The sequence below is a fragment of the Macaca thibetana genome, chromosome 1 (genome assembly GCF_024542745.1).
Source record: "Macaca thibetana thibetana isolate TM-01 chromosome 1, ASM2454274v1, whole genome shotgun sequence".
Lineage (NCBI taxonomy): Eukaryota > Metazoa > Chordata > Mammalia > Primates > Cercopithecidae > Macaca > Macaca thibetana.
In genome coordinates this window covers 157,001,938-157,027,381 of record NC_065578.1, presented here as the reverse complement: position 1 = coordinate 157,027,381, position 25,444 = coordinate 157,001,938, and the positions used below count along the sequence as shown (strand labels likewise).

The 25,444-nt window shown below is 44.2% G+C and overlaps 1 protein-coding gene across 1 annotated transcript in view; it reads left to right on the top strand.

Annotated features, from left to right (window-relative positions):
• RHEX (regulator of hemoglobinization and erythroid cell expansion) overlaps window positions 1–25,014 on the top strand; it is a 113,886-nt gene extending 88,872 nt beyond the window's left edge. The window contains exons 2-7 of the mRNA XM_050764643.1: window positions 1,220–1,250; window positions 20,293–20,399; window positions 20,641–20,741; window positions 22,208–22,351; window positions 23,696–23,757; window positions 24,306–25,014. Coding sequence (XP_050620600.1) covers window positions 20,371–20,399; window positions 20,641–20,741; window positions 22,208–22,351; window positions 23,696–23,757; window positions 24,306–24,506 — 537 coding nt within the window. The 5' untranslated portion in view covers window positions 1,220–1,250; window positions 20,293–20,370 and the 3' untranslated portion in view covers window positions 24,507–25,014. The remainder of the gene's footprint in view (window positions 1–1,219; window positions 1,251–20,292; window positions 20,400–20,640; window positions 20,742–22,207; window positions 22,352–23,695; window positions 23,758–24,305) is intronic.
• Window positions 25,015–25,444: the final 430 nt, after the last annotated feature.

Here is a 25,444-nt window from a genome sequence, read left to right as displayed (position 1 = left end):
TGTAATCTCAGCTGCTCAGGAGGCTGAGGCAGGAGAATCGCTTGAACCCAGGAGGCGGAGGTTGCAGTGAGCCGAGATCGCGCCATGGCACTCCAGCCTGGGCAACAGAGGGAGACTCCATCTCCAAAAAAAAAAAAAAATGTTAATAGATACCATCTGTTGTTCACTACAGAAAGGATATTCTGTTAAGTGCTTTGCCTACTTATTTATATTATTTAACCTTAAACAACCTTATGAGATTTAAAAAATATCAGGTATTTATTATTAACCCAATTTTACAGATGAAAAAACTGACAATCAGAGAGGTTAACTAACTTTTCCCATGTCACCCAGCTACCAAGTGGTGCAGCCAGGATTGAAACCTGATTATATCTAACTCAGAAGCTGTTACTCAAATTGCACCAGGCAATTTGTTCGCAGCAAGGGACTGACATCGTAGAGGCCTACAAGTCTGTTTTCTTTGTTTGTTTTATATCTGGGTCATTTTATCCTCCTCCCATTCTTCTTTCTTCTTAAGTTTCTATTTTGGGGTTTTAGAGCCCCCCCAAAGAGCCTGAAATCAGCCTTCCTTCCCTTCCTGTTGTTATCGTACAAACTGTAACAGCCATTTTTGGTTGGCCTCATTTGATGCTTAATGACAAAGAAGTTGTCCTCAAAAATTTATTCTTATCTATTGCCCTACTTCCCCTACTCACTTAATCTTTGACTACATCACATACAGATTCAGAGATGAGCTAGGTTGGAAGGGATCTTTGCTAATGTCTGAGACCTACTTCTTCATTTTATAGAGGAAGAACATGAGTCCCTTTAGGGGAAAGCAAATTGTCTGAGCTCATGTGACACATTGGTGCCAGAGCTGGGACTTGATCTCAGGCCTCTTAACTCCTCCTTTAGGGCCCTTTCCACTCTACCTGGCTGCGTGTGTATTTGCGGTATTTAAATGGTGCCCACAGGGAGAAAAAGAGATTACTAATCTCCATCTACACAAACTGTCTGTACCAGGGAGCTGGGCAGAGCATGGCCAAAAGAGACAGGCATCATCTCTCCCTTTACCCTGCTGTACTCAACGAGCGAGATTGCTATCTTCTGAGTGGCAGCGTCCCCGCCTTGTTGGAAATGTTGAAACACTTGTGACTGACCTCAGTGACACAGAAGTTTCTGGGTAGGGGCTGGACTCGGGTCGGGGAGATGTTTCCGTTAGGACATCGCTGAAACACAGACTAGGATCAGACTGAGCTCGTAGCCCTGGGGTAAGTACTGTCTGTGGAGACAGGATTTTAAATTAGTTTGCAATGTGCATTTGTTTGCGAACATGTACGTGTGGAAGTTTTAGAGAGGATTCTCTGTTTATGGGCTGAGATTCCAGGGTGTGGAATTCAGCCTGCAACCAGCTTACAGCGAGCCTAAGATTACACTTTATAGACATGAATTTCTTGTGCCTGAGGCATCTGTCTGCACTAGCAGCAGCAGCCATCGGGGATCTGGCCAGAAGGTACATGGACTTTGGGTCCAGCAAAAACCAGTTCCAAATCCTCACTCTGCTCACCTTTTGTGAGCCTCAGTTTCCAGCTTCCTCATCTGTAAAATGGGCATAAAACACCCACCTTACAGGGTTGCTACGTGGATTCAGACAATGTATATTTAGTGCCAGTACAGTGCTCCACCAATAGCAGCTGTGAAGTTTCCTTTTTAAGTCAAATGGGAACCAGATCTCAGAGCCTATCTCCCCCATAAACATCCCATAGGAGTGTTTTCCCTGAGAAAACATTCTGAGCAGCAAAGGACTAGTATGTGTGGACGGAGGAGAGCCAGCCTGGGAGTTTTAAAATTTTATGAATGGAGGTCAGAGAATGTGCACCATCAAAGAAAAAGGCCATGTGAGCATCTGGACAAGGAAAAGCTAATAACAGCACAAAACAGAAACAGTTGACCCTTATATAGAGCTTACTATCTGCCAGGGACTGTTAAAAGAGTTTTACGCAGATTGGCCCATTTACTCCTCACAACCCTAAAGACGTGAGTGCTATTAAGAGCCTTAGTTTCCATTTGAAGAAACCAAGGCACCAAGGTGTTAAGGGACTTCACTGAATCAGTGAAAGAAAACTCTTCTGGAAAATTTCATTACAGAAGAGTTAGATCAGGCCTTTCTCCATCTCTCCAACCTGGGAGGGGCTCAGACAATGCGGTGCTGGGAAGCATGTATCAGGTACCCAAGGATGGGCTAATCCTTCTTCTTGTTCTGTGTGTTGACCTATTTTGTGAGCATTGGCAATTCTACCCAATTCAATGCCTTGAGTAGGATCTGTCACATAATTGGTGGAACCCAATGCAAAATGAAAATCTGGGGTCCCTTACTCAAAAATTATTATGAATTTAAAGATGACAGGCACAAAGCATTAGGCCAATCATGGGGTCCTTGTGAGCACAGGGCCCTACTCGTCTGCACAGGTTGCAAGCCCATGAAGCCAGCACTGGCCCTGAATTCTGACAAGGAGGCAGGAATGGTACTGGAAGTCTCCGTGGTCTCATGTAGCCCTCCTAATAATTCTGAGCTCCCCACCCTCCCTGGGTTGGAGAGATGGAGAAACGCCTGGTCTAACTCTTCTGCGCTAAAGTTCTCCAGAAGGGTTTTCTTTCACCGATTCAGTCAAGTCCCTTAACACCTTGCTGCCTCAGTTTCTTCAACTGGAAAATAAGTCAAATAAAGAGACATTTGACTGCCCAATTGAAAGAGGAGAAAAGTGAGACTCTGAGACATTAAGTGGCTCCCCCAAGGTTAAACAACATTTATTATATGCGAATTGACTTAATGGCAATGTGTACAGAGTGTTACACATTGAAATGCTTTTTCCACCCCTATCCCCTCCGTGTCTCTAAGTACTGTGCTATGAATTGTGGAGTGTAATATATGCAGTCTCAGCCAACAAGGTGCATAATCTGTAGAAGGTGCCTAGTTTTCCTAAAATTTAGTAGGCCAATCGATGAAACAGAATAATTTGACCCCTTCCAGTTCATCTGGAGTTTTGTGGGAACTAGCAAAATGAATCCGTGAATACTGCTTGAGTAGCTTGCAACCTTTTGTATTCTTGCTGATTTAGTCTTGGAACGAAGTTGCATCCACATTGCATTCATCTCTAATAGTTTCCTGCAAAACTGCTTTCCCCAAAATTACTAATTAGAAACTCTGGATGACTTGCTTCCCTGCTAGAAATTGGCAGTGCTTGCACCTAGAAGTAAGTGTGACTGGAGATGTGGTTTATCTACTTGAGGCTCAAAGTTGCTCTTTCTCGTTAATTTGAATCTCACTTTTTAGTCCATTTTAGAAAAATTATAAAATAACAAAATGTCGCAACTAAATTGATTTAGCCCACCCCTCTCATTTTATAGACAGGGGAACTGAGGCTCAGGGAGAGGAAATAATGTGCCCAAGGAATGTATAAAGTTGTTGAGCTGGAATGTTCATCTAAGCTCTCATGCCATATTCCAGATGAGCCCTAGCCTCATAACCACCTGGGGTGAGGCCCCTGACATGGTGATCAGAGCCAAAGAGAATTCAGGCAAGATTTCTCTGATATGAGAATGAAGGTGATCCTGTAACCCTCTGTTGGCCTTTTCCCCATGATATTTGGCAGACTCCATCCCTCCCTTCCCTCAGCCTGGCGTTTTGACCTTCTTTATTCCCTGGTGAGTGACTCATTGACAGTCATAGGAACAGGCATTGTTTAGGACCAGGGATGTCGCAGGACCTCGTGGTTTTGTATATTGTGTTGCTCCCACCTGAAAATCATGAGTGGGCCCAGTGTTCTTACAAGGCCTTATGGAAATGGGTGTGTTTATAAATTTAAGACAATTTTGAGTTGAATGTTCTGGTCCAAGGATCATCCCCTGGTACCCATATATGCCAGGCTCTCTACCGAGCATTTTCTTTTTTTTTTTTCTTTTTGTGGAGAATGGGGTCTCACTGTGTTGCCCAGGTTTGTCTCAAGCTTCTGAGCTCAAGCCAACCTCCCACCCCTGCCTTTCTAATTGTGATTATGCGTGTGTGCCACCACGCCTGGCCAGCATTTTCAATACTGAATGCAATGTGGTGAAGGCTCTGGCCTCAAACCACCTGTGTCTGAATTCTGTCCCCTTCACGGGGGATTAGAAACTGGTTTTCTCATATGTAAAATTGAGAGAACAATAGTATCTACCTCATAAGGTCGTTATTCTGAGGATTAAATAATTGATGCAAAATGTTTTTTATGATACCGGCATATACATGGTAAACACAAGACATGTTTGAGTTAAAAACATGAAACAGGCCAGGCACGGTGGCTCACACCTGTAATCCCAGCACTTTGGGAGGCTGAGACAGGAGGATTGCTTGAGCCCAGGAGTTTGAGACCAGCCTGGGCAACATGGCAAGATCCTGTCACTACGAAATTAAAAACTTAAGCCAGGCATGGTGGTATGCACCTGTGGTCCCAACTACTCAGGAGGCTGAGGTGGGAGGATTGCTTGAACCCAGGAGGTTGAGGCCACAGTGACCTGTGCTTGCACCACTGGACGCTCCAACCTGGGCAACAGAGCAAGACCTTGTCTCAAAAAAAAAAAAAAAAAAAAAAAAACCCATAAAACAGGTGCCATCCCCATTTACAGATATAACCCCGAAGTTGGAAAAATAAAGCAACTCACAGCTAGGAAGGCCAGAACTGAGGTCCTAAACACAATCTATTTGGCCACTAAGTCTCTGCACCTGACCAGCTGCCTATACTCACTTGTGTGGTCGCTTTGCATTATACTCAGCTGTTTCCACATTATGCTCTTTACGTGTGGTCAAATAGAAATCCAACTTTGTTAGAAGACAATCAATTCCACTAAAGCTGCCCCAAAGCCAGGGTTGGCAAGACACCTTTAGCTAGATTGCTTTTCTCCCCTCCTTCCATCCATCCATTACCTGTCCTTCAAATAATTTCCTCTCAGTGACTCTTCCCTGAACATTCTACCGCTTGGGGATCTCTTTTTCCTCTGAACTATAATGCATTATTGATACCACTCCTTCTGACAATTCATTATTCTTTACCTGTGTCATCTCTTCCACTTTTTGACTTTTCACATATTAATGTCTCGATTTTCCAAGTACAAATGAGCTCTTGAAAGTGCAAATGGCCTTTTCTTCTTCGCGCCATCAAGAGTATTTCACACAGGACCATGTGCATGGACCACTTGATAAATATTTGATTGATTGAAATTCAGACATTCAGGTGATCATCTCAATGTTCTATTAACTCCTGGGCTCAAGTGATCCTCCCACCTCAGCCTCCCAAAGTGCTGGGATTACAGGTATGAGCCATCATGCCCGGCTTTATGTTCACGTTTTACAAAATTGTGATTATATCTTATGTAACTAAATACAACTGCATTGTACATTTTCATAGAACAGATTTCTTTCTCCAGATGAATTCTTCCTAAATGTAATTTTAAATGACCCCGTGGTCTTCCATTCAAAGCCTCAATCCTCATTTCTCCAGTTTTTGTTTTTTTCTTTAGATTGCTTCCCATTTTTCACCTTTATAATGACACTGTACAGAGCTCTTTTGCATAACAGCTTTAGTCTGTTCTGGATTGTTTGCAAATTGTCTGCTCTACACTCTTTACCCATTTGTTATTTGGGGGTCCTAGTGTTTTTCTTAACAATTTATAAAAACCAAAGATGCAAAATCTTTAAAATTGTGGTTTGCCTTACTTGTTTCAGGTTTTGTTTTTTTTTTTCTGTTTGCCTTTAAATTTTGTTAACATGTGAAGTTCTAATAGTTTAGAGCCAAATCCATTTTTCATGTATTTCTTTGTGATTTCTTCCATTGCATATAAACTGAGAAAGTTTTCTCTCATCTGGGGATTTAATAAAGATTTTAAATATAGTAATATTCAATCCTAATTTCTTCTAATTTTAATGGCTTGATTTTAAAATATTTACCTCCTTAATCCGTTTGGAATTCATTTTGCTATCTAGGGTTTTGATCTAAGTTATTTTCTTTTCTTTTTTTTTTTTTTTTGAGACGGAGTCTCGCTCTGTCGCCCAGGCTGGAGTGCAGTGGCCGGATCTCAGCTCACTGCAAGCTCCACCTCCCGGGTCTACGCCATTCTCCTGCCTCAGCCTCCGGAGTAGTTGGGACTACAGGCGCCCGCCACCTCGCCCGGCTAGTTTTTTGTATTTTTTAGTAGAGACGGGGTTTCACTGTGTTAGCCAGGCTGGTCTCGATCTCCTGACCTCGTGATCCGCCCGTCTCGGCCTCCCAAAGTGCTGGGATTACAGGCTTGAGCCACCGCGCCCGGCCCTAAGTTATTTTCTTTTTCCTTACAGGTAGCTAAACCATTGTCTTGGGGCCAATATTTGTTAAATAATGATTTCCTTTCCTCCACTTGCTTTGTGGACTACTCTTATAACATTTACTGTACACAGTAGCACATTTTTTCAAATCTACACTTCTCTTAAAAAGTGGTAGTCAGAAATCTACCTTACAACAATTTCTTTTCTTTTCTTTTTTTTTTTTTTTGAGACGGAGTCTTGCTCTATCCCTTAGTCTGGAGTGCTGTGGCACAAACTTGGCTCACTGCAATCTCCGTCTCCTAGGTTCAAGCGATTCTCCTGCCTCGGCCTCCAGAGTTGCTGGGATTACAGATGCCCACCACCTCACCCAGCTAATTTTTGTATTGTTTTAGTAGAGATGGGGTCTTACCATATTGGTCAGGCTGGTCTCGAACTCTTGACCTCAGGTGATCCACCCTCCTCGGCCTCTCAAAGTTCTGGGATTACAGGTGTGAGCCACTGCACCCAGCCCACAATTCCTTTTCAAACGTTTCCGCTCTTTTTGGTTGTTCTTATGTTTTCCCAGATACATTTTAGAGTAAACTCAAGTTATAAAAAACTCACCATAATTTTTATTAGAATTGTATTAAGTCTATAAATTAACTTTAAAACTGATTTTTAAATGTTACAGCTTCTCAATCTGAAATAGCGTCTTTTTATGAGTTTAAGTCTTTTATGTCTCTCAATAAATTTTTATTTTCTTCAAAATAATTTTCTTATAATTAATATTATTTTTAGGTATTTCTATTGTTGTAGTTGCTAAATCTCAGGGTATTTTTCCCCGTTCTATTTTATGTCTGTTGCTAGTATAACAGTAAGAATAGCTGGTAATTTTAGAATATTTATTATATCTCCAGGACTTTACTGAGCAATCTCATTAATTCCTCTAGTTTTGCAATGAATTCCTTTAGGATTTCTAGGTATAAAATCATATATTTTGCAAACAAGAATGAATTTGATTTCTCCTTGCCCAAAACTATACTTTCATTTTGTTAATGTAGCAGCTGACAGCTCAGGCTCCAGCACCTGCCTGCCTGAGCACAAAGGCTGATGAACTGTTTTTGTCATCTTGAGTATATTAGGTAGCCTTTCTGTGTCTTAAAAAATGTTAATTAAAAAATAATAATAGTATCTACCTCCTGGGGTGGTTGTGGGAATTGGATGAGTTAATGTATATAAAAGTGTCTGCCACATAAAATATGCTCAATAAATATTCAATACCCTTATTATTATTAGAGATTGGAGGAACTTTCCATTTCCAGAAACTAGAACTTCTAGTACTCGTTTCAGATAAGGGTTGCAGCATACACCCTTGCTCTCAAATAGTTGCTAAAATAATTTACCATTTCGTCAGATACTGATTATTGGTGCAGTAATCAATACTGCACCAACTTGTTATTCTTTATTATAGTAAGAAACAATCCTCATACTTTTATTAACTTCGAAAATCAGTAATAAGTGTTCAGTTTATCCAGCACATTTTGGCACTTTACCAAGATCATAATTTTAAAAATTTGATCTATCAATGTTGTATTTGTATTACATAAAAGACAGCTTCCTGACATGATTGGGATTTAGGATTTTGAGTCAGTTGGTTTAGGAAACATGAATCTTCCTGCTGGCAAAGCAGCAAATTTTTTAATCTTCTTAAGCCTTAGTTTCCTCATCTATGAAGTAGTGGTAATGTCTATATATATATATATATATATATATTTTTTTTTTTTTTTTTTTTTTTTTTTTTTTTTTTTTGAGACGGAGTCTGGCTCTGTCGCCCAGGCTGGAGTGCAGTGGCCGGATCTCAGCTCACTGCAAGCTCCGCCTCCCGGGTTTTTTACCCCATTCTCGTGCCTCAGCCTCCTGAGTAGCTGGGACTACAGGTGCCCGCCACGTCGCCCCGCTAGTTTTTTGTATTTTTTTTAGTAGAGACGGGGTTTCAACGTGTTAGCCAGGATGGTCTCAATCTCCTGACCTCGTGATCCGCCCATCTCGGCCTCCCAAAGTGCTGGGATTACAGGCTTGAGCCACCGCGCCCGGCCGTAATGTCTATTTTTGTAGAGTGAGAGGATTAAAGCACACGGAAAACACTCAGTGTTAGTTTCCATCTTTGTTATAATCAATTTCCTCAACGTACTGGGCTAACTTCTTGATATTACCATATATACCTCTGTATTCATAAATGAGATGGACCCCAAAGTTTCTGTCTTCCTGTGCCCTGTATTGGCTTGTGGAATAATAATTATGTGTTCCTTAAAAGTTTGAAACTCCTCATTTGTCAAACCATCTAGACAGGTTTTGAGGAAATAAGTCTGATAATGCTTCTAATTTCTTTCTCTTTCTTTCTTTCTTTCTTCTTCCTTTTTCTCTTTCTTTTTTCTTTCTCTTTCTTTTCTTTTCTTTCTTTTCTTTTTGATAGAGGTGGGGTCTTGCCTTATTGCCCAGGCTTATCTCTAACTCCTGGGCTCAAGCTATTTAACTGCCTCAGTCTCCCAAAGTGCTGGGATTACAAGTGTGAGCCACTGGGGCCAGTCAATGCTTTTACTTTCTAAATAATAATAGCTTGCATTCATTGGATGCTTATTACTATGTGCCAAAAGTTCTAATAACTATTTCACATAGCTCATCTAATTTCATCCTCAGAAGTAGTTGTCATTTATATTTGTCTTATCTAGTCCCACAATTAGTTATTGTTCCCATCTTATATATTAAAAGACTGAGGCTTTGAGAGGTCAAATAACGAGGCCAAGCTCATGCAGAGAATGAGCTGGGATTTGAACCCAAGCAGTTTGACTCCAGGTTCTTTGCCTTTAATGCCTAGATACCATGCTGCTTCCTAAACTTATTTTTTGTTATTTTGGTTTGGTTTTGGTCTAAGTTTTCCATGGCATATGGAATCAATTTTGTTAATTTATATTTTTCTAGGAAACTATCCATTTTACTGAGATTTCATCAAAAAAATTTTGTAGTCTAACAATTTTTTAAAAATCTCTTCTTTTTTTGGTACCTCATTTTTGTTGAAAAATTTTAATCCCTTCTGTTTCTGAGATTAATAGTCCCTATACTATTAATTCGGTTTATTTGTGTTTCCTCCTTTTCTTCATTATTGGAAACTGCATATTAAACTGGGGGAGAAAGTCTAGCAATGTGGAGGAGGCTGGATATTACAAAATGGAAATAAAGATTTTTTTCTTTTTAAAATTTCCATTTCCATCAGCTTTGCTTTCTTTTCACCTTACTTCACTCCAACCTTTAAAGAGCAGGATGCTCAGGGCTGAAAAGAGCCTTAGGAGTACTTTGCCAAGCTCCCTAATTCACCAGGGCCTAGAGGGGACGTCTCCCTGTCCAAAGTCACACTGTTAGCAAGTGACAGACCCAGGAGAAGGCAGGCCCTAGCTCCCTTCTTTCCCCTTCTTTTGTTCTCCCTTCTTTTTGTTCTCTTTCCCTTATACCTTAGCTAATGTTAAAAACAACAAATTAATGGAGACTGCAAAGAAAGTTTACAGCTACTTCATTTGAAAAGATGGATAAAGTCAGCTGACAATGTTGATTATAATTACTTTGATCCATATGATTTTTCTTTTCTTTTCTTTCTTTTTTCTTATTTTTTTCAGACAGAGTCTCACTCTGTAGCTCAGGCTGGAATGCAGCGATGTGATCTTGGCTCACTGCAACCTCTGCCTCCCAGGTTCAAGCAATTCTCTGCTTCAGCCTCTCGAGTAGCTGGGATTACAGGCACCTGCCACCTTGCCTGGCTAATTTTTGTATTTTTAGTAGAGATGGGGTTTCACCATCTTAGCCAGGCTGGTCTTGAACACTTGACCTCATGATCCTCCCGCTTCGGCCTCCCAAAGTGCTGGGATTACAGGTGTGCGCCACTGCGCCTGGCCTAATCCATATGATTTTTCATAGAAATCATCTTCTATTGTGATCTTGTTTTAAATCATTCTTTCTAGAATAAACCTATCCAAAGAAAGCATGGCGTCTGGCAGGAAAGTGGGTGTCTTTTTATTCCCCCCTGATGTTACGCTGCACCTGTTGGAAAGGCCATGAGAAAGCTCCTGTATCAGTGGAGGAGGGAAACTTAATAAAATGGAATCCAGCCTTAATTACAAGTCTGAAGCAAACAGAATAAATGCTGTTAGCACTGGGACGAAGTGGGGTTTTTTTAGTGGGGGGAGGAGGGACAGGGTTTTACTCTGTCACCCAGGCTCTTCTCAAACTCCTGGTCTCAAGTGATCCTTCCATCTCGCTCTCCCAAAGTGCTGGGATTACAAGCATGAGCCACCATGCCCAGCCTGAAGTTTGGTTTTGAGGTGCCTGGCAGGGCACTACATTAGTGTGAGATCTGGGTGCCAAAATTCAGCACAGCATAAGAGGACAGGACCGTCCCTACCTCGAGGATGGAACAAGGCATGCCAAACCCTCACATAGTCCATGTGCTTTTTCACAACATAATTACCTTAAATTGCCCATTTCCTGGTTATTTGGGGGGTGTGTGCGCACACCCGCGCATGTGCCCAAATGGGCAGATGTCTCTGCTGACTGTCTGATCAGCAGTCTATAATTAGACCCCAAGGAACAACCTGCTCATTGTGGTTAGAGCCATTAGCCACTTAAATAATGACATCTGTCATAATTTTCATACCTCACCCTGTCCTGGATCTTATCTCCAAACTGTACTCAAAACAAATGCCTAAATTTTCTAAAGTAGACCAATCCAATTTTTAATAATTCTAGTCACCATTGTGGTGGAGGATTTTAGGGTTGAATAATACCTAGTTACTGAGTGCCTCCTGTCATGCGCGTCCGTGTGAAGAGACCACCAGACAGGCTTTGTGTGAGCAACAAGGCTGTTTATTTCACCTGGGTGCTGGCAGGCTGAGTCCGAAAAGAGAGTCAGCAAAGGGTGGTGGGATTATCATTAGTTCTTATAGGTTTGGCATAGGCGTGCAAAATACATTCTTAAGGGCGGAGGAGAATATTACAAAGTACCTTCTTTTTTTTTTTTTTTTTTTTTGGGACGGAGTCTCGCTCTGTCACCCAGGCTGGAGTGCAGTGGCCGGATCTCAGCTCACTGCAAGCTCCGCCTCCTGGGTTCACGCCATTCTCCTGCCTCAGCCTCCCGAGTAGCTGGGACTACAGGCGCCTGCCACCTCGCCCGGCTAAGTTTTTGTATTTTTAGTAGAGACGGGGTTTCACTGTGTTAGCCAGGATGGTCTCGATCTCCTGACCTCGTGATCCGCCCGTCTCGGCCTCCCAAAGTGCTGGGATTACAGGCTTGAGCCACCGCGCCCGGCCACAAAGTACCTTCTTAAGGGCAGGGGGAGACTATATCGTATCAGTTAGGGTGGGGCAGGAACAAATCACAATGGTGGAATGTCATCAGTTAAGGCTATTTTCACTTCTTTTGTGGATCTTCAGTTGCTTCAGGCCATCTGGATGTTTACGTGCATGTCACAGGGGATATGATGGCTTAGCTTGGGCTCAGAGGCCTGACATTCCTGTCTTCTTATATTAATAAGAAAAATAAAACAAAATAGTGATGCAGTGTTGGGGCAGTGAAAATTTGTGAGGGTGGTATGGAGAGATAATAGGCGATGTTTCTCAGGGCTGCTTTGAGCAGGATTAGGGGCGGCATGAGAACCTAGAGTGGGAGAGATTAAACTGAAGGAAGATTTTGTGGTAAGGGGTGATACTGTGGGGTTGTTAGAAGGAGTATTTGTCATATAGAATGATTGGAGATGGCCTGGATAAAAGTTTGGATGAATTGAGAAACTAAACGGAACACACAAGGTCCAAATAAGAGAAGGAGAAAAACAGGTATAAAGGACTAAGAATTGGGAGGATCCAGGACATCCAATTAGAGAGTGCCCAAGGGGGTTCAGCGTAATTACTTGCTTGGTTGGCGAGTTTTGGGGCTCTATCCTTGACAGAGTCCTCCTTTTTAAGTTGGTGACTGAGCTTGGTGAGGTGTGTTTTTAAAAGACCATTAGTCCATTCTACCTTTCCTGAAGATTGAGGATGGTAAGGGGTATGAAGGTTCCACTGAATACCAAGAGCCTAAGAAACTGCGTGGGTGATTTGACTAGTAAAGGCCGATCCATTGTCGGACTGTATAGAGGTGGGAAGGCCAAACCCAGGAATTATGTCTTACAGAAGGGAAGAAATGACCATGGTGGCCTTCTCAGATCCTGTGGGAAAAGCCTCTACCCAGCCAGTGAAAGTGTCTACCCAGACCAAGAGGTGTTTTAGTTTCCTGGCTCGGGGCATGTGAGTAAAGTCAATTTGCCAGTCCTGGGTGGGGGCAAATCCCCGAGCTTGATACGTAGGGAAGGGAGGTCACAGGGCCTGAACAATCCCTGAGGAGTAGTAGAATAGCAGATGGAACACTGAGAAGTGATTTCCTTGAGGATAGATTTCCATGATGGAAAAGAAATGAGAGGTTCTAAGAGGTGGGCTAGTGGCTTATAACCTACATGGAAGAGGTTATGAAATGATGACAGAATAGAATGGGCCTGTGAGGCTGGAAGGAGATATTTTCCTTGGTCCAAGAACCATTTGCCTTGTGTGGGAAGAGATTGATAGGTGGAAGTTTCAGTGGGAGAATAGGTGGGAGTGACCGATGAGAAGGAGAAAAACTGGCTGTGAGGGAAAAAAGTTGGAAGCTAGCTGCTTCTTTAGCTACCTTATCAGCATAAGCATTGCCCTGAGCAATGGGATCTGATGCCTTTTGATGGCCCTTGCAGTGAATGACTCCAGCTTCCTTTGGAAGTAAAGCAGACTTGAGAAGAGTTTTTATTAAAGAGGAATTAATGATGGAGTATCCTTGCATAGTGAGGAAACATATAACAGCATGGTGGTGTAGGATATGGAAGGCATATTTAGAGTCAGTATAAATATTAACACGTAGTCCCTTTGCAAGAGTGAGGGCCCAAGTTAAGGCAATGAGTTTGGCTTGCTGAGAGGTAGTGGAGGGGGGCAGAAAGTATATGCATCAGGTGTGAGGAAGAAAATGATTTTGGAAGTTATGAGAACTGTAGAGAGTGAGTTGAGCATAGTTTGTGATTTTTGAGGGCCTCTAAAACTATTAAAGCAGTGGCAGCTGCCACATGCAGACATGAGGGCCAGGCTAAAACAGTAAGGTCAAGATGTTTGGACAGAAAGGCTACAGGGCGCGGTCCTGGCTCTTGTGTAAGAACTCTGACCGCACAGCCCTGCACTTTGGCTGTGTATAATGAAAAGGGTTGGGATGAGTTAAGGAGAGCTACTGTGGGAGCGGCTTCTAGGGCTGCTTTTAAGTAATGGAAAGGAGCAGCAAAAGGATTTAGGATCTATGGGATCAGCTAGGTTTGCTTTTGTGACTTTATATAATGGTTTAGTCAGGATGATAAAACCAGGTATCCAAAGGCAGAAGTACCTAACCATGCCTAGGAAGGAAATAAGTTGTTGTTTTTTGGAAGAGATTGGGGTTTGGGAGATTAACCGGACACAATCAGCAGGGAGAGCGCGTGTGTTTTCATGAAGAATTATGCCGCGATAGGTAAGAAATGAGGAAGAAATGTGGGCTTGACTGAAGTAATGGGGGCTGTCTGTGAAGCCTTGTAGCAGTATAGCCCAGGTAAGTTGCTGATCCTGATGTGTGTCAGGGTCAGTCCAAGTAAAAGCAGAGAGAGGCTGGGATGAAGGGTGCAAAGGAATGGTAAAGAAAGCATGTTTGAAATTCAGAACAGAATAATGGGTTGTGGAGGGGTTGTGGAGGGAGGTATTGAGGATAGCAGAGTCTGTGGGTTTGGCACCATGAAGTTGATAGGCAAGACAATTTGGTTGATAAGGCGTAGATCCTGAACTAACCTGTTCAGGCTTGTCCGGTTTTTGAACAGGTAAAATGGGGGAATTGTAAGGAGAGTTTATAGGCTTTCAAAGGCCATGCTGTAACAGGCGAGTGATAACAGTCTTTAATCCTTTTAAAGCGTGCTGTGGGATGGGATATTGGCATTGAGTAGGGTAAGGGTGATTAGGTTTTAATGTTATAATAATGGGTGTGTGATCAGTTGCCAGGGAGGAAGTAGAGGTATCCCATACTTGTGGATTAAGGTTGGGGGATATGAGAGGAAGATGCGAAGGAGGCTTTAGGTTGGGAAGAAGGGTGGCAATGAGATGTGGCTGTAGTCCAGGAATAGTCAGGAAAGCAGATAATTTGGTTAAAATGTCTCAGCCTAATAAGAGAACTGGGCAGGTGGGGATAACTAAAAAGGAGGACGTAAAAGAATGTTGTCCAAGTTGGCACCAGAGTGGGAGAGTTTTAAGGGGTTTTGAAGCTTGGCCGTCAATAGCCACAGCAGTTACAGGGGCAAGGGAAACAGGCCCTTGAAAAGAAGGCAATGTGGAGTGGGTAGCCCCGTATCGATTAAACAGGGGATGGACTTACCCTCCACTGTAAGAGTTACCCGAAGCTCCACGTCCATGATGGTCCAGGGGGCTTCCTGGGCGATCAGGCAGCATCAGTCTTCAGCCACTAAGCCGAGGAGATCTGGGAAGGAATCGGCCACGGAACGTTGGGTTTGGGCTCCAGGAGCTTTAGGAGCGGCGGCGATGAGAGTCAGACAGTCCGACCTCCAGTGGGGGCCTGCACAGACAGGGCACGGCTTAGGAGGAATCCCGGGCTGCAGGCATTCTGAGGCCCAGTGACCAGGCTTTTGGCATTTGAAGCAAGGTCCACTAGGAAGTTTTGAAGGAGCTGTGGCTTGGATGTTCTGAAGTTTTTGTATGCTGGAGACGTGGTTGTGGGTTGTCTTACAGCAGAGGCAAGTAGCTGTAACTCAGAGATGCGTTGTCGTTTGGCTGCCTCTTCTCTATTGTTGCACACCTTGAAGGCAAGGTTAATTAAGTCCTATTGTGGGGTTTGAGAGCTGGAATCTAATTTTTGGAGCTTTTTCTAATGTCGGGAGGGGATTGGTTAATAAAATGCATATTGAGAATAAGACGGCCTTCTGGGCCCTCTGGGTCTAGGGCGGTAAAGCGTCTAAGGGTTGTTGCCAAACGGGCCATGAACTGGGCTGGGTTTTTATATTTGATGAAAAAGAGCCAAAATGCTAACTGCTTTGGGAGAGGTCAGATGAAGAAAAAGGAGCATTAACCTTGACTATGCCTTCAGCTCCAGCCACCTCTTTAGGAGGAAATTGTTGGGCACGTGGGGGAGGGCTAGTCAGGGAACAAAACTGTAAGCACAACTGGGTACGAGGAGAGGAGGTGGTAAAAGGATTATAGGGTGGGGGAGCAGAGGCTGAGGAAGAATTGGGACCTGGCTCGGCCTGGCAAGGAGCAGCCTGGGGAGGAGGGTAGAGGTCAGATGAGTCCACAGAAAAGGAAGATTCAAAGGACTCAGAGCTTGGGGTGGAGACTGAAGGAACAGACAGGAGAGAAAGAAGAAAGATTTGGGACGAGTTGCATTGGGAGAAGGGAGGGACCAATGTGTAAAAGAATGCCTAGACGTCAGTCACCTCAGACCATTTGCCCATTTTTCGACAAAAATTATCTAGGTCTTGTAGGATAGACAAACTGAAAGTTCCATTCTGTGGCCACTTGGAACTACTGTCGAGTTTGTACTGGGGCCAAGCAGTATTGCAGAAGAAAATAAGGCATTTAGGTTTTAGGTCAGGTGTGAGTTGAAGAGGTTTTAAGTTTTTGAGAACACGGGCTACGGGAGAAGAAGGGGGAATGGAGGGTGGAAGTTTGCCCATAGTGAAGGAGGCAAGCCCAGAGAAAAGAGAGGGTAGAGATACAGAGAAGGGGGTGGAAGGTGAGCAGCCCTGGGCTGCAATGTGGGTGAGCAGCCAAAGCAGGCGTCCCTGCAATTGACTTGCCACCAAGGACATGTGGGTGAATGACCAAGGCAGGTGTCCCCGTGGTGAACAGACACCAATGAAATGTGGGTGAATAATCAGGCAGTCATCCCTGCAGTGATTAAACACCAAGGGAAGACTATTTTCCCGAGTCCATGACCGGCACCGGAGTTTTGGGTCCACAGATAAAATGTGTCTCCTTTGTCTCTACTAGAGAGGAAAAAGAACTGGAATTGGAAGGACAGGGAGAATGAAGGGTAGTGAGAGAAGAAGATTGAAGGGTAGCGAGAGAGGAAGATTGAAGGGTAGGGAGAGAGGCTGGAGAAGAGTGAAAAGACCGCTTACCCGATTTGAAATTGGTGAGATGTTCCTTGGGCTGGTTGGTCTGAGGACCCGAGGTCATAGGTGGATCTCCTCATGGAGTGAGGGCAAGGACAGGGGACTGGTCTCCTGAAGGAGTCCTCCTGTCCCAGGTCTTAGGCACCTAATGTCGTGTGCATCCCTGTGAAGAGACCACCAAACAGGCTTTGTGTGAGCAACAAGGCTGTTTATTTCACCTAGGTGCTGGTGGGCTGAGTCCGAAAAGAGAGTCAGCAAAGGGTGGTGGGATTATCATTAGTTCTTATAGGTTTGGCATAGGCGTATAAAATACTTTCTTAAGTTGGGGGGAGACTATTACAAAGTACCTTCTTAAGGGCAGGGGGAGAATATATCATATCAGTTAGGTGGGGCAGGAACAAATCACAATGGTGGAATGTCATCAGTTAAGGCTATTTTCACTTCTTTTGTGGATCTTCAGTTGCTTCAGGCCATCTGGATGTACACGTGCATGTCACAGGGGATATGATGGCTTAGCTTGGGCTCCGAGGCTGACACCTCCTATGTTCCTGGAATTGTGTAAAGGTCTTTACAAACAGCATGAATCACTGAGCTCATGCAAGAACTCTGTGAAGAAGGAAGCTATTATTCTTCTCATTTTATAGATACAGAAATTATTAAACCAAGACCCTGAGTTCAGTGATTCACATCTAGAAGGGAACAGAACTGAAATTCGTATTTAAGACTGTTGGACGTCCGTACTGTTTACTGTTTTCATTTGGATGAGCTGCTCTGTGTCATTTGGCTAGTAGAGGTGACAGGGTCTTACTCTGTCACCAGGCTGTTGTCAAACTCCCAGCCTCAGTGATCCTTCCACCTCGCTCTCCCAAAGTATATGCTCTGAGTATATGCTCAGAATATATTCAAATGTGGAAGAAGGTGTAGGCAATCTAGTTTTGTATAAAGGGCCAAAATAAGGTATTAATTTTAAAATAATGGAACATATATCAAATTCAGTGATTCTCAACTGGGAGCAAATCCTCCTACCTCAGGGGGGCCTTTGGAAATGTGTAGGGTAATTTGGGGTCCTTTTGGCCATTACACTGGACTGTTACACTGGGGTGCTTTCAGGAGGCTCCATGACCTGCAGTCTGCAAAACAATTTTAGACAATAAAGACTTGTCTGGCTCCAAATGTCAGATACTACCAAGAAACACTGATCAAGGGCAATGGTAGGAATTTGAAATGATACTACAAAACTCAAAGGTGGCAAACTCAAATGCCTTTAGGGATTAGTCAGCAAGTGAAGAAATCACATCCCATTTTAGGGACATACAAATTCAAATCACTAAAGCACTTCATCAGACAAAAATTAGGTGTCAAATGTGGCCTGTGGATAGCCAGGTTGGAGCCTTTTAATGGGGGTTTTTCTGACCAAAAACCATGTTTATGATATATTAAAAGAAAAAAAAAGCTAACAGTCTGTATGATTCCATGTTTTAAAGGCATTGTCTCTGTGCACACACATATTTGCATATATACTTGCACTTACATTCGTGAAAATATTTAGACAATTTTCTGGAAGGATATGGAATAAGATTTGGGGTAATTTCAGCCTGGCACGGTGGCTCACCCCTGTAATCCCAACACTTAGGGAGGCCGAGGTGGGTGGATCACCTGAGGTCGGGAGTTCGACCAGCCTGACCAACATGGAGAAACCCTGTCTCTACTAAAAATACAAACTTAGCAGGGCGTGGTGGTGCATGCCTGTAATCCCGGCTACTTGGGAGGCTGAGGCAGGAGAATCGCTTGAACCTGGGAGGCAGAGGTTGCAGTGAGCGGAGATCGTGTCATTGCACTCCAGCCTGGGCAAAAATGTGAAACTCCATCTCAAAAAAAAAAGATTTGGGGTAATTTTTTTTTTATATATACCAGATCTCACTCTGTCACCCAGACTGGAGTGCAGTGGCATGATCATGGCTCACTGCAGCCTCGACCTGGACTCGGGTGATCCTCCCACCTCAGCCTCCTGGGTGGCTGAGACTGTAGGCATGTGCCAGTCACACCTAGCTGATTTTTTTGTATGTTTTGTGGAGATGGGGTCTTGCTATGTTACCCAGGCTGGTCTTGACCTCCTGGACTCAAAAAATCCACCTGCATCAGCCTCCTGAAGTGCTGGGGTTATAGGTATGAGCCACTGTGTCTGGCTCAATTTGGGGCAATTTTCTAAAACGCGTTGCTCATTCATATTTTTAATTCTTTGACGACAAATGTCTACTAGTTGCATAATTTTAAATAAATAAAGTAGAAGAGGAGCCTTAAAAAATAAAAACTTTGAGTGTAATATTGGAGGACAGCCCGGGCAACCTACTGGCCGACCCCCTTGAGACATTCAGTATTAGACAATCAACACTAAAGCACCTGAATTCCTTTAAAAGTGGAACATTGTTGCTTTCTCAAACACACTGGCCTAGCTTCTAGCCCCCTTCCACAATTTTCATTTCTTTCATGATACAATAAAGCTCTTCTGGTAAAGCCCAGACTTCCTTGCGCAGCTGCCCTGGCAGGGGTCTTGAGGAACCCCAGATGAGGCTTGAGAAATCAGGATCTGTACTGAAATGTATCTTAGTGGGGGGCTTATCCAAAATTAGACAAGAGCAGGACATTTTCAGTACAGCTCTCCCCTTTTTTCAATCAAGCCACCAAATCCTTCAAGATCATTGTTTTTTCTGAAAAATCTCTGTCTTGCTTTATTGCAATCATGTTTGTGTTTTCTTTCCAGTGTGTTGGCTCTACACTTTTTATTTTGTGCACAGGTCCCTTTTTCTTTTTTTTTTTTTTTTTTTTGAGATAGGTCTTGCTCTGTCACCCAGGCTGGAATGCAGCAGCACCATCTCAGCTCACTGAAGTCTCAACCTCCTTGGCTCAAGCGATCCTCCCACCTCAGCCTCCTCAGTAGCTGGGACCACAGGCACATGCCACATGCCCGGCTAATTTTTATATTTTTAGTAGAGATGAGGTTTCGCCATGTTACCCGGGCTGGTCATGAACTCCTAGGCTCAAGTGATCTGCCCACCTCAGCCTCCAAAAGTGCTGGAATTACAGGGGCAAGCCATCCTACCTGGCCCAAGTCAATTTTGACTGAACTTTCTTTGTGGAGTTTGCTGATCATTGGGCAATAACGGATTTTCTATCCATTTGTCTAAGGACTCCGAGGAGGTGAGAGGCACATAATTTCCTGGAGTCTTTTCTCGTTCGCTGTCTGGGTCAGTCCCCAGGGTCCCTGCCTCCTGCCTCCCTGCGGCCCTCCTTACCAGCAACTAGTCACAGCTCTCCTACAGAAAGAACCCAGAAACCCTGCTGGTAACAAGGTGACCTGTGGTGCTTCTTGGCACTGGGTGCAGGGACAAATGGAGAGAGAGCTCCAGCACAAACAGGAAGGGGAGTTCTCCCATCTAGAACATTGCTGCTTTTCACTCCCCACCTACCCCTTTCACATGCTGAATCTATATCAAATAAGGAACTCATATCTGGATTCTGAATCCACCTTTATAAACCGAACTAGACAGGAATCTTTGGGAGTGAAAATGTTAAGTGCACTTTACTCATTAAACTTCCTTAGGAGAAGTGTCTAGAAGGTATCATGTAGGAAAGTGGAGACTGAAGCAAGTATGATGAATAAACTGGGCATGTGTCACAATTGATCTTCAAGTAGCTGAGTTTGCCCAAGGGAAATTTGTATAAAGAGCCGTGGAGTCCTGACCAGCTCCTTACCTCTTGCAGATCTCCAGCACCCTGCCGGTGGCACTACTGAGAGACGAGGTGCCAGGGTGGTTCCCGAAAGTGCCTGAGCCCCAACTTATGAGCAAGGAGCTCATCATGCTGACAGAGTGAGTAGGCCCAAGAAGAGCAGGAGCAGGGTTCCCACCAAGCTAACTGGTGTAGCTGGCTTCCAAGCACACACACCACCCTTCCTGGCTGCCCCAGCCTTATTGTCCAGAGAGGCAAAGGGACCTACCCTGGGACACGCAGCAATGCCAGATGTCTGCCTCCAGCCAGGACAGGGATAGATTTGCAATTGTATTCACATCTCTGCAATCTCTGACTTTGCCCCTTTTTCTTTCCCTATAGGGTCATGAAGGTCTGGCATGGCTTAGTGATTGCAGTGGTGTCCCTCTTGCTGCAGGCCTGCCTCCTCATCGTCATCAACTACCTGCTCAGCAGGCAAATCGGTAACTGGCTCAGCATCCTCTTCCCTCCTAGTCACTCTCAGAGACCATTCTTGAGCCTCCAGCAGCACAAGACCCCTTTGGAGTTCCCAAATGTCACTCAAAAACCTACCAGAGGACCCACCAGCCAAATCCTTCCCCCTCCACACCTCCCACCCTACCCCATAACTGTAATTGGGTAATCCCCACTCTGACCTCACCTTTTAACCAACTATTTCTGGCTGGAAGTGACCATCCATATCCTTCCACTACCCAGACACAGCTTTTGCAATGCCTGTGAGGAAGTGCTCGTGTAACCTGGGTCTAATTAATTTTCTTCATCACTGCCAAAGGACTGAACATGAAGAAATGGCCTTGAATTACAACAGAAGGAAATATGGCTAGACTTAGAGATTAAATTCTTGAACTGATATACAATAGAAGGTAGTGAAGCTCAGTCCTGGAAAGGCATTTCAATTAGGGAAAATAAGGCAAGATGCTGCTGCTTTGGTTGTGCTAAGAGAAAGGACCAGGCAAGATGATGTTTTGAGGGTCTCTCTAGTTAAGTTGAGCTTCATTCATCCGTTTGTTCATTCATTCATTCAACGGATATTTCTTGAGGATCTAAGACACTCTCTGGGCCTAGGCTATACAACAGGGAACAAAACAAAAATTCCTACCCTCGAAATCTTTCATTCCATGTGACAACAAACAAGATAAATAAGTAAAACATGTATTTGCTAGATTATGGTAAGTGCCAGGGAGGAATAATGGAGCAAGGGAGTAGATGCAGCTTGGTGGATGGTTGGCATCCCCGAGAGGCTAACCTTTGAGTGTAAACTTGCAGGGAGTGAGGAGTGAGCTCTACCTGCAAAGGCCTGAAGGAGGAACGTGTTAGGCACACAGTAGCAAGAGCAAAGAGGCCGGGTAGCTGGAGCGGGCAGAGAGAAGCAGGAGAAAGCCAGAGGGGAGGGAGGAGTCAGCCCTCCGAGGCTGGGACTTGGCTTTTTCCAAGTGAGGTGCAGAACCACGGCAGAGTTTTGAGAACAGCAGTGCTGAGGTTTGAAGGGATCTTTCTGAAAGGTTTGCTTTATTGAGGGCAGTGTTCAGAAGGCACTGATTCAAGAGCCGATGTGCCCAACCCAGGCAGCTTCCACTTTTTTTTTTTTTTTTTTGAGATGGAGTCTCACTCTGTACCCCAGGCTTGATTTCTGTGGCACAATCTCGGCTCACTGCAACCTCTGCCTCCCGGGTTCAAGTGATTCTCTTGCCTCAGCCTCCCTAGTAGCTGGTATTACAGGCACACATCACCATGCCCAGCTAATTTTGTATTTTTAGTAGAGACGGGGTTTCCATGTTGACCAGGCTGGTCTTGAACTTCTGACCTCAAGTAATCCATCCACCTCGGCCTCCCAAATTGCTGGGATTACAGGCATGAGCTATTGTGCCCAGCCACCTTCTACTTTTGATCCCTCCCTTCTCCCTTCTAGTCCACCAGAGTGAACAGATACTGAAAGCGTCCAGGCTCCAGGTCCCCAGGCCCAGCCCTGCCCACCATCATCCACCTGCTGCCAAAGAGATGAAGGAGACTCAGACAGAAAGAGACATTCCAATGTCTGATCCCCTTTACAGGAGTGAGTAAGGGGTTGAGGGGAGAACTTGTCTCGGCGCTTACTTTGCTCTGTCTGGACACCCAGGACCTCCCTGCAGCAACCCCGTGGGCCCAAACCTCTAGGCTGAGGATTCTTCACACCCACATCAGGACAGCCTTGCCAGCCTACTTTTTTCAGAAAGCTGTTTTATTCTACTTCGTGGGGGAGTTCCTGCTGAGTTTGTGTGGGTCTAAGTTCTTTTCCGGGTTTAATCGTGTGCAAATGATTGCAGGGGGCTTGGGAAATGTCCCTGCTCTTCTCTTTGTAAAGCTGTGGCATCTTTTCTTCGGAATGATCAGCTAATAGTGGAGTTAGAATTTCACCCGCCTCTGCCTGCCTCCACCATGGCTACTGCTATGTCAGTGTTATTGACTGGCTCCTTAGTTGGCTCCTCCACAGTCCCTAGAGGGACCCTTCTTCATGGTCTTAGATCTGCATGGGTATCTGAGTGTATAAATGCGAATCTTGCTGCTGGTTCAAATCTATATCACCCTCCTGCAAGTGAGCCAATAGGTCACGATTCACAGTGGAAATGACTGCTTTGGCAACAAGGCAACTCCCGGATGGGGGCTCACTTACCGGAGATTGCACTTCTTCCACTGGTTTATCTCTTGATTGGTTTGAATTTGCTCTGTCCTGATTTTATCTTTTCAGTTGAGACAGTTGAGACATGGCCTCAGTGCCTGCCTGTGGGGACCTGCGGGTGCTGCTTATATGCATGTTTCAGCAGAACTGGAGAGGCACTGGCCTTACCCTAACCCCTGGCCCCAAAGCTTCACCAGAGCCTGGCTAGAATCAGAGATTGTTTAGCTGGCAGGGACCTCAGAGACTCTTGCTCAACCCTCTTGTCTTGGGGGGGATGAAAACCAGGGCACCAAAAGAGATGTGATCTGCCTAGATTTAGTGACAGCTTTGGACTAGAAGGTGTAACTTCTGAGGCCAAGGCTGTTTGCATTGGGCCACATTGTCCCAGCATGTTCCTCCTGACTTTTCTTTCTAGAAGACAGCCCTTTCCAAGCACAGTCAACCTAGTGTATTTTTTAAAATTAGTTTTAGATGCAGTTGAATGAAGCGGCAGTGCCTGGCCTCTTGGACATGTCCCTGCCTATTTTTGGAGACTTTCTCTCCCCCAACTCTTGCCCTATTCTGTTTCTCCTTCTTCCTCTTTTGGGGTCTCTGTATCTCTCTTCCCTACCCCACTTTGTGTTGCTGGCTCTGCCTCTGTCTTTATCCGATAATAAGCCAATTCTCCCTTCCATTGTCTCTATCCTCTCTTAACACCCTCTGGCTTGCTTTGGAAGAGGAACCGTTTCTATTTCTCCCCAGATGGCAGCGACACATCCTCAGATAGCTCGGACAGCTCCTGCAGTTCGCCTCCCGCCTGCCAGGTAATGGATGTGCCCAGTGATCTCAGACCAACATATGCCATCTGGGGGTCCCTGCTGCAAAACACTGAAAACTCAGGTTACCCCAGCTATAGAGTGGGAGCAAGAAAAGAGGGGTTCTTGAGTCATTACAGCATCTTCAGGTGAGGGGAGTCAGGCTTCCACCCATAACCCATATCAGCATGGATCACCCAAACAAAGTGGATCTGAACAGACTATAAAAATGAAAGTGCTGATGGGAAACCCTCTCCCCATGCCCCAGTCATTGGGCTAAAGTCTGCTCTGAGTCCTGATCTCACTTGAATTGAGTCTCAGCATCTTCCTGTTGCCTCCACGTGCTCGTCTGTAATCCCATTCCCTGCAGACAGGTGGAACAAAGTCACTGGTACTCTTCCTCGCTGCCCTGGACTGCTCTCAGACACAGCTACTTGGACCCAGATCTTCCCCACCAAGCCATGGGCAAACCTCTTTGAGTAAGAGTTCAGTCTGGGTCTTATTTCCTCCAAACGTGGTAGGGATCTTGACCCACATGTCTCTGCTTTTCTCCTAAGGACACCGAGGATGTGGATTACACACAAGTCATCTTTTCGGCCCCTGAAGAACTAAAAAATGACTCCGCCCTGGACTATGAGAACATAAAGGAAATCACAGATTATGTCAATGTCAATCCAGAAAGCCACAAGCCCAATTTCTGGTATTTTGTCAACCCTGCTCTGTCTGAGCCAGCGGAATACAATCAAGTGACCATGTGAATTCCAGATATTTTTAATGGGGTCCAGTTCTCTACAGATTCTTACATTTAATTTGTAGGGAAATGCCATTTTTCCCCCTTAAACAAGGCATAGGGCTCACAAATCTATGGAAACAGGCCAAAAAGAATGTGGAAAAGAAAGCTGACAAACACACAGAGGTCCTCAAGACCCTTGGACTCCTGGTCTGTACCCAATAAAGGCTGTTTATTCCTCAAAAACAAAAACGAGACTTGGGTATGAAAACAGGCCTATGCCCCGGCAAGAAAGATTCAGATCAGATGTTAGGAAGAACTTTCAGGTAAAGTATGAGAACCATGGAGTCCATTAGCAGAGACAGTGGTGAAGTCTCTCCCCAGGGAAAATTTTAAAAAGGTTTAATCAGCTGTTGTAGAGTTCTATTTGGCAATCTCATGGTTAAATGACTTCTCTTTGAGCTCTTTAATTATTGGCAATAAACAACTTCTTTAAAAGTTTTAAATAAAATAGCAACCACCACCAGTTCTTCTTTTCCTGTTGCCCAACCCTGCAGTTTTCCTCGTTTTCAGTGACGTGTTTTGTTGAGTAATCCTTCTCGGCCCTCAGAACTTTAAATAGTGCATTTACAAAGCCCAGCATCCATCAACCTTTGAATCTGCTATTTCTTATAAGCTAAAGAGGACAAATGGAATTCCGGTAAATATCAATCAGCATCATAATCTCTTATTCCAAGAAAAATCTCCCAAAGCTCAATCTAATACAATTTAAGATTCATTCCTGGTTTAAAAAAAAAAAAAAAAAATGACTAGGAATACAGGGACACTTCCTAACTCAATTAAGAATGATTTATCTCAAATCAGGAGATTACATGATATTTAACTGTAATCTCCTAGACACAGTCCTATTAAGTCAGAAACAAAGTAAGAATGTCCACAAGCCTGCCATTTCCTTTGTTATCTAAC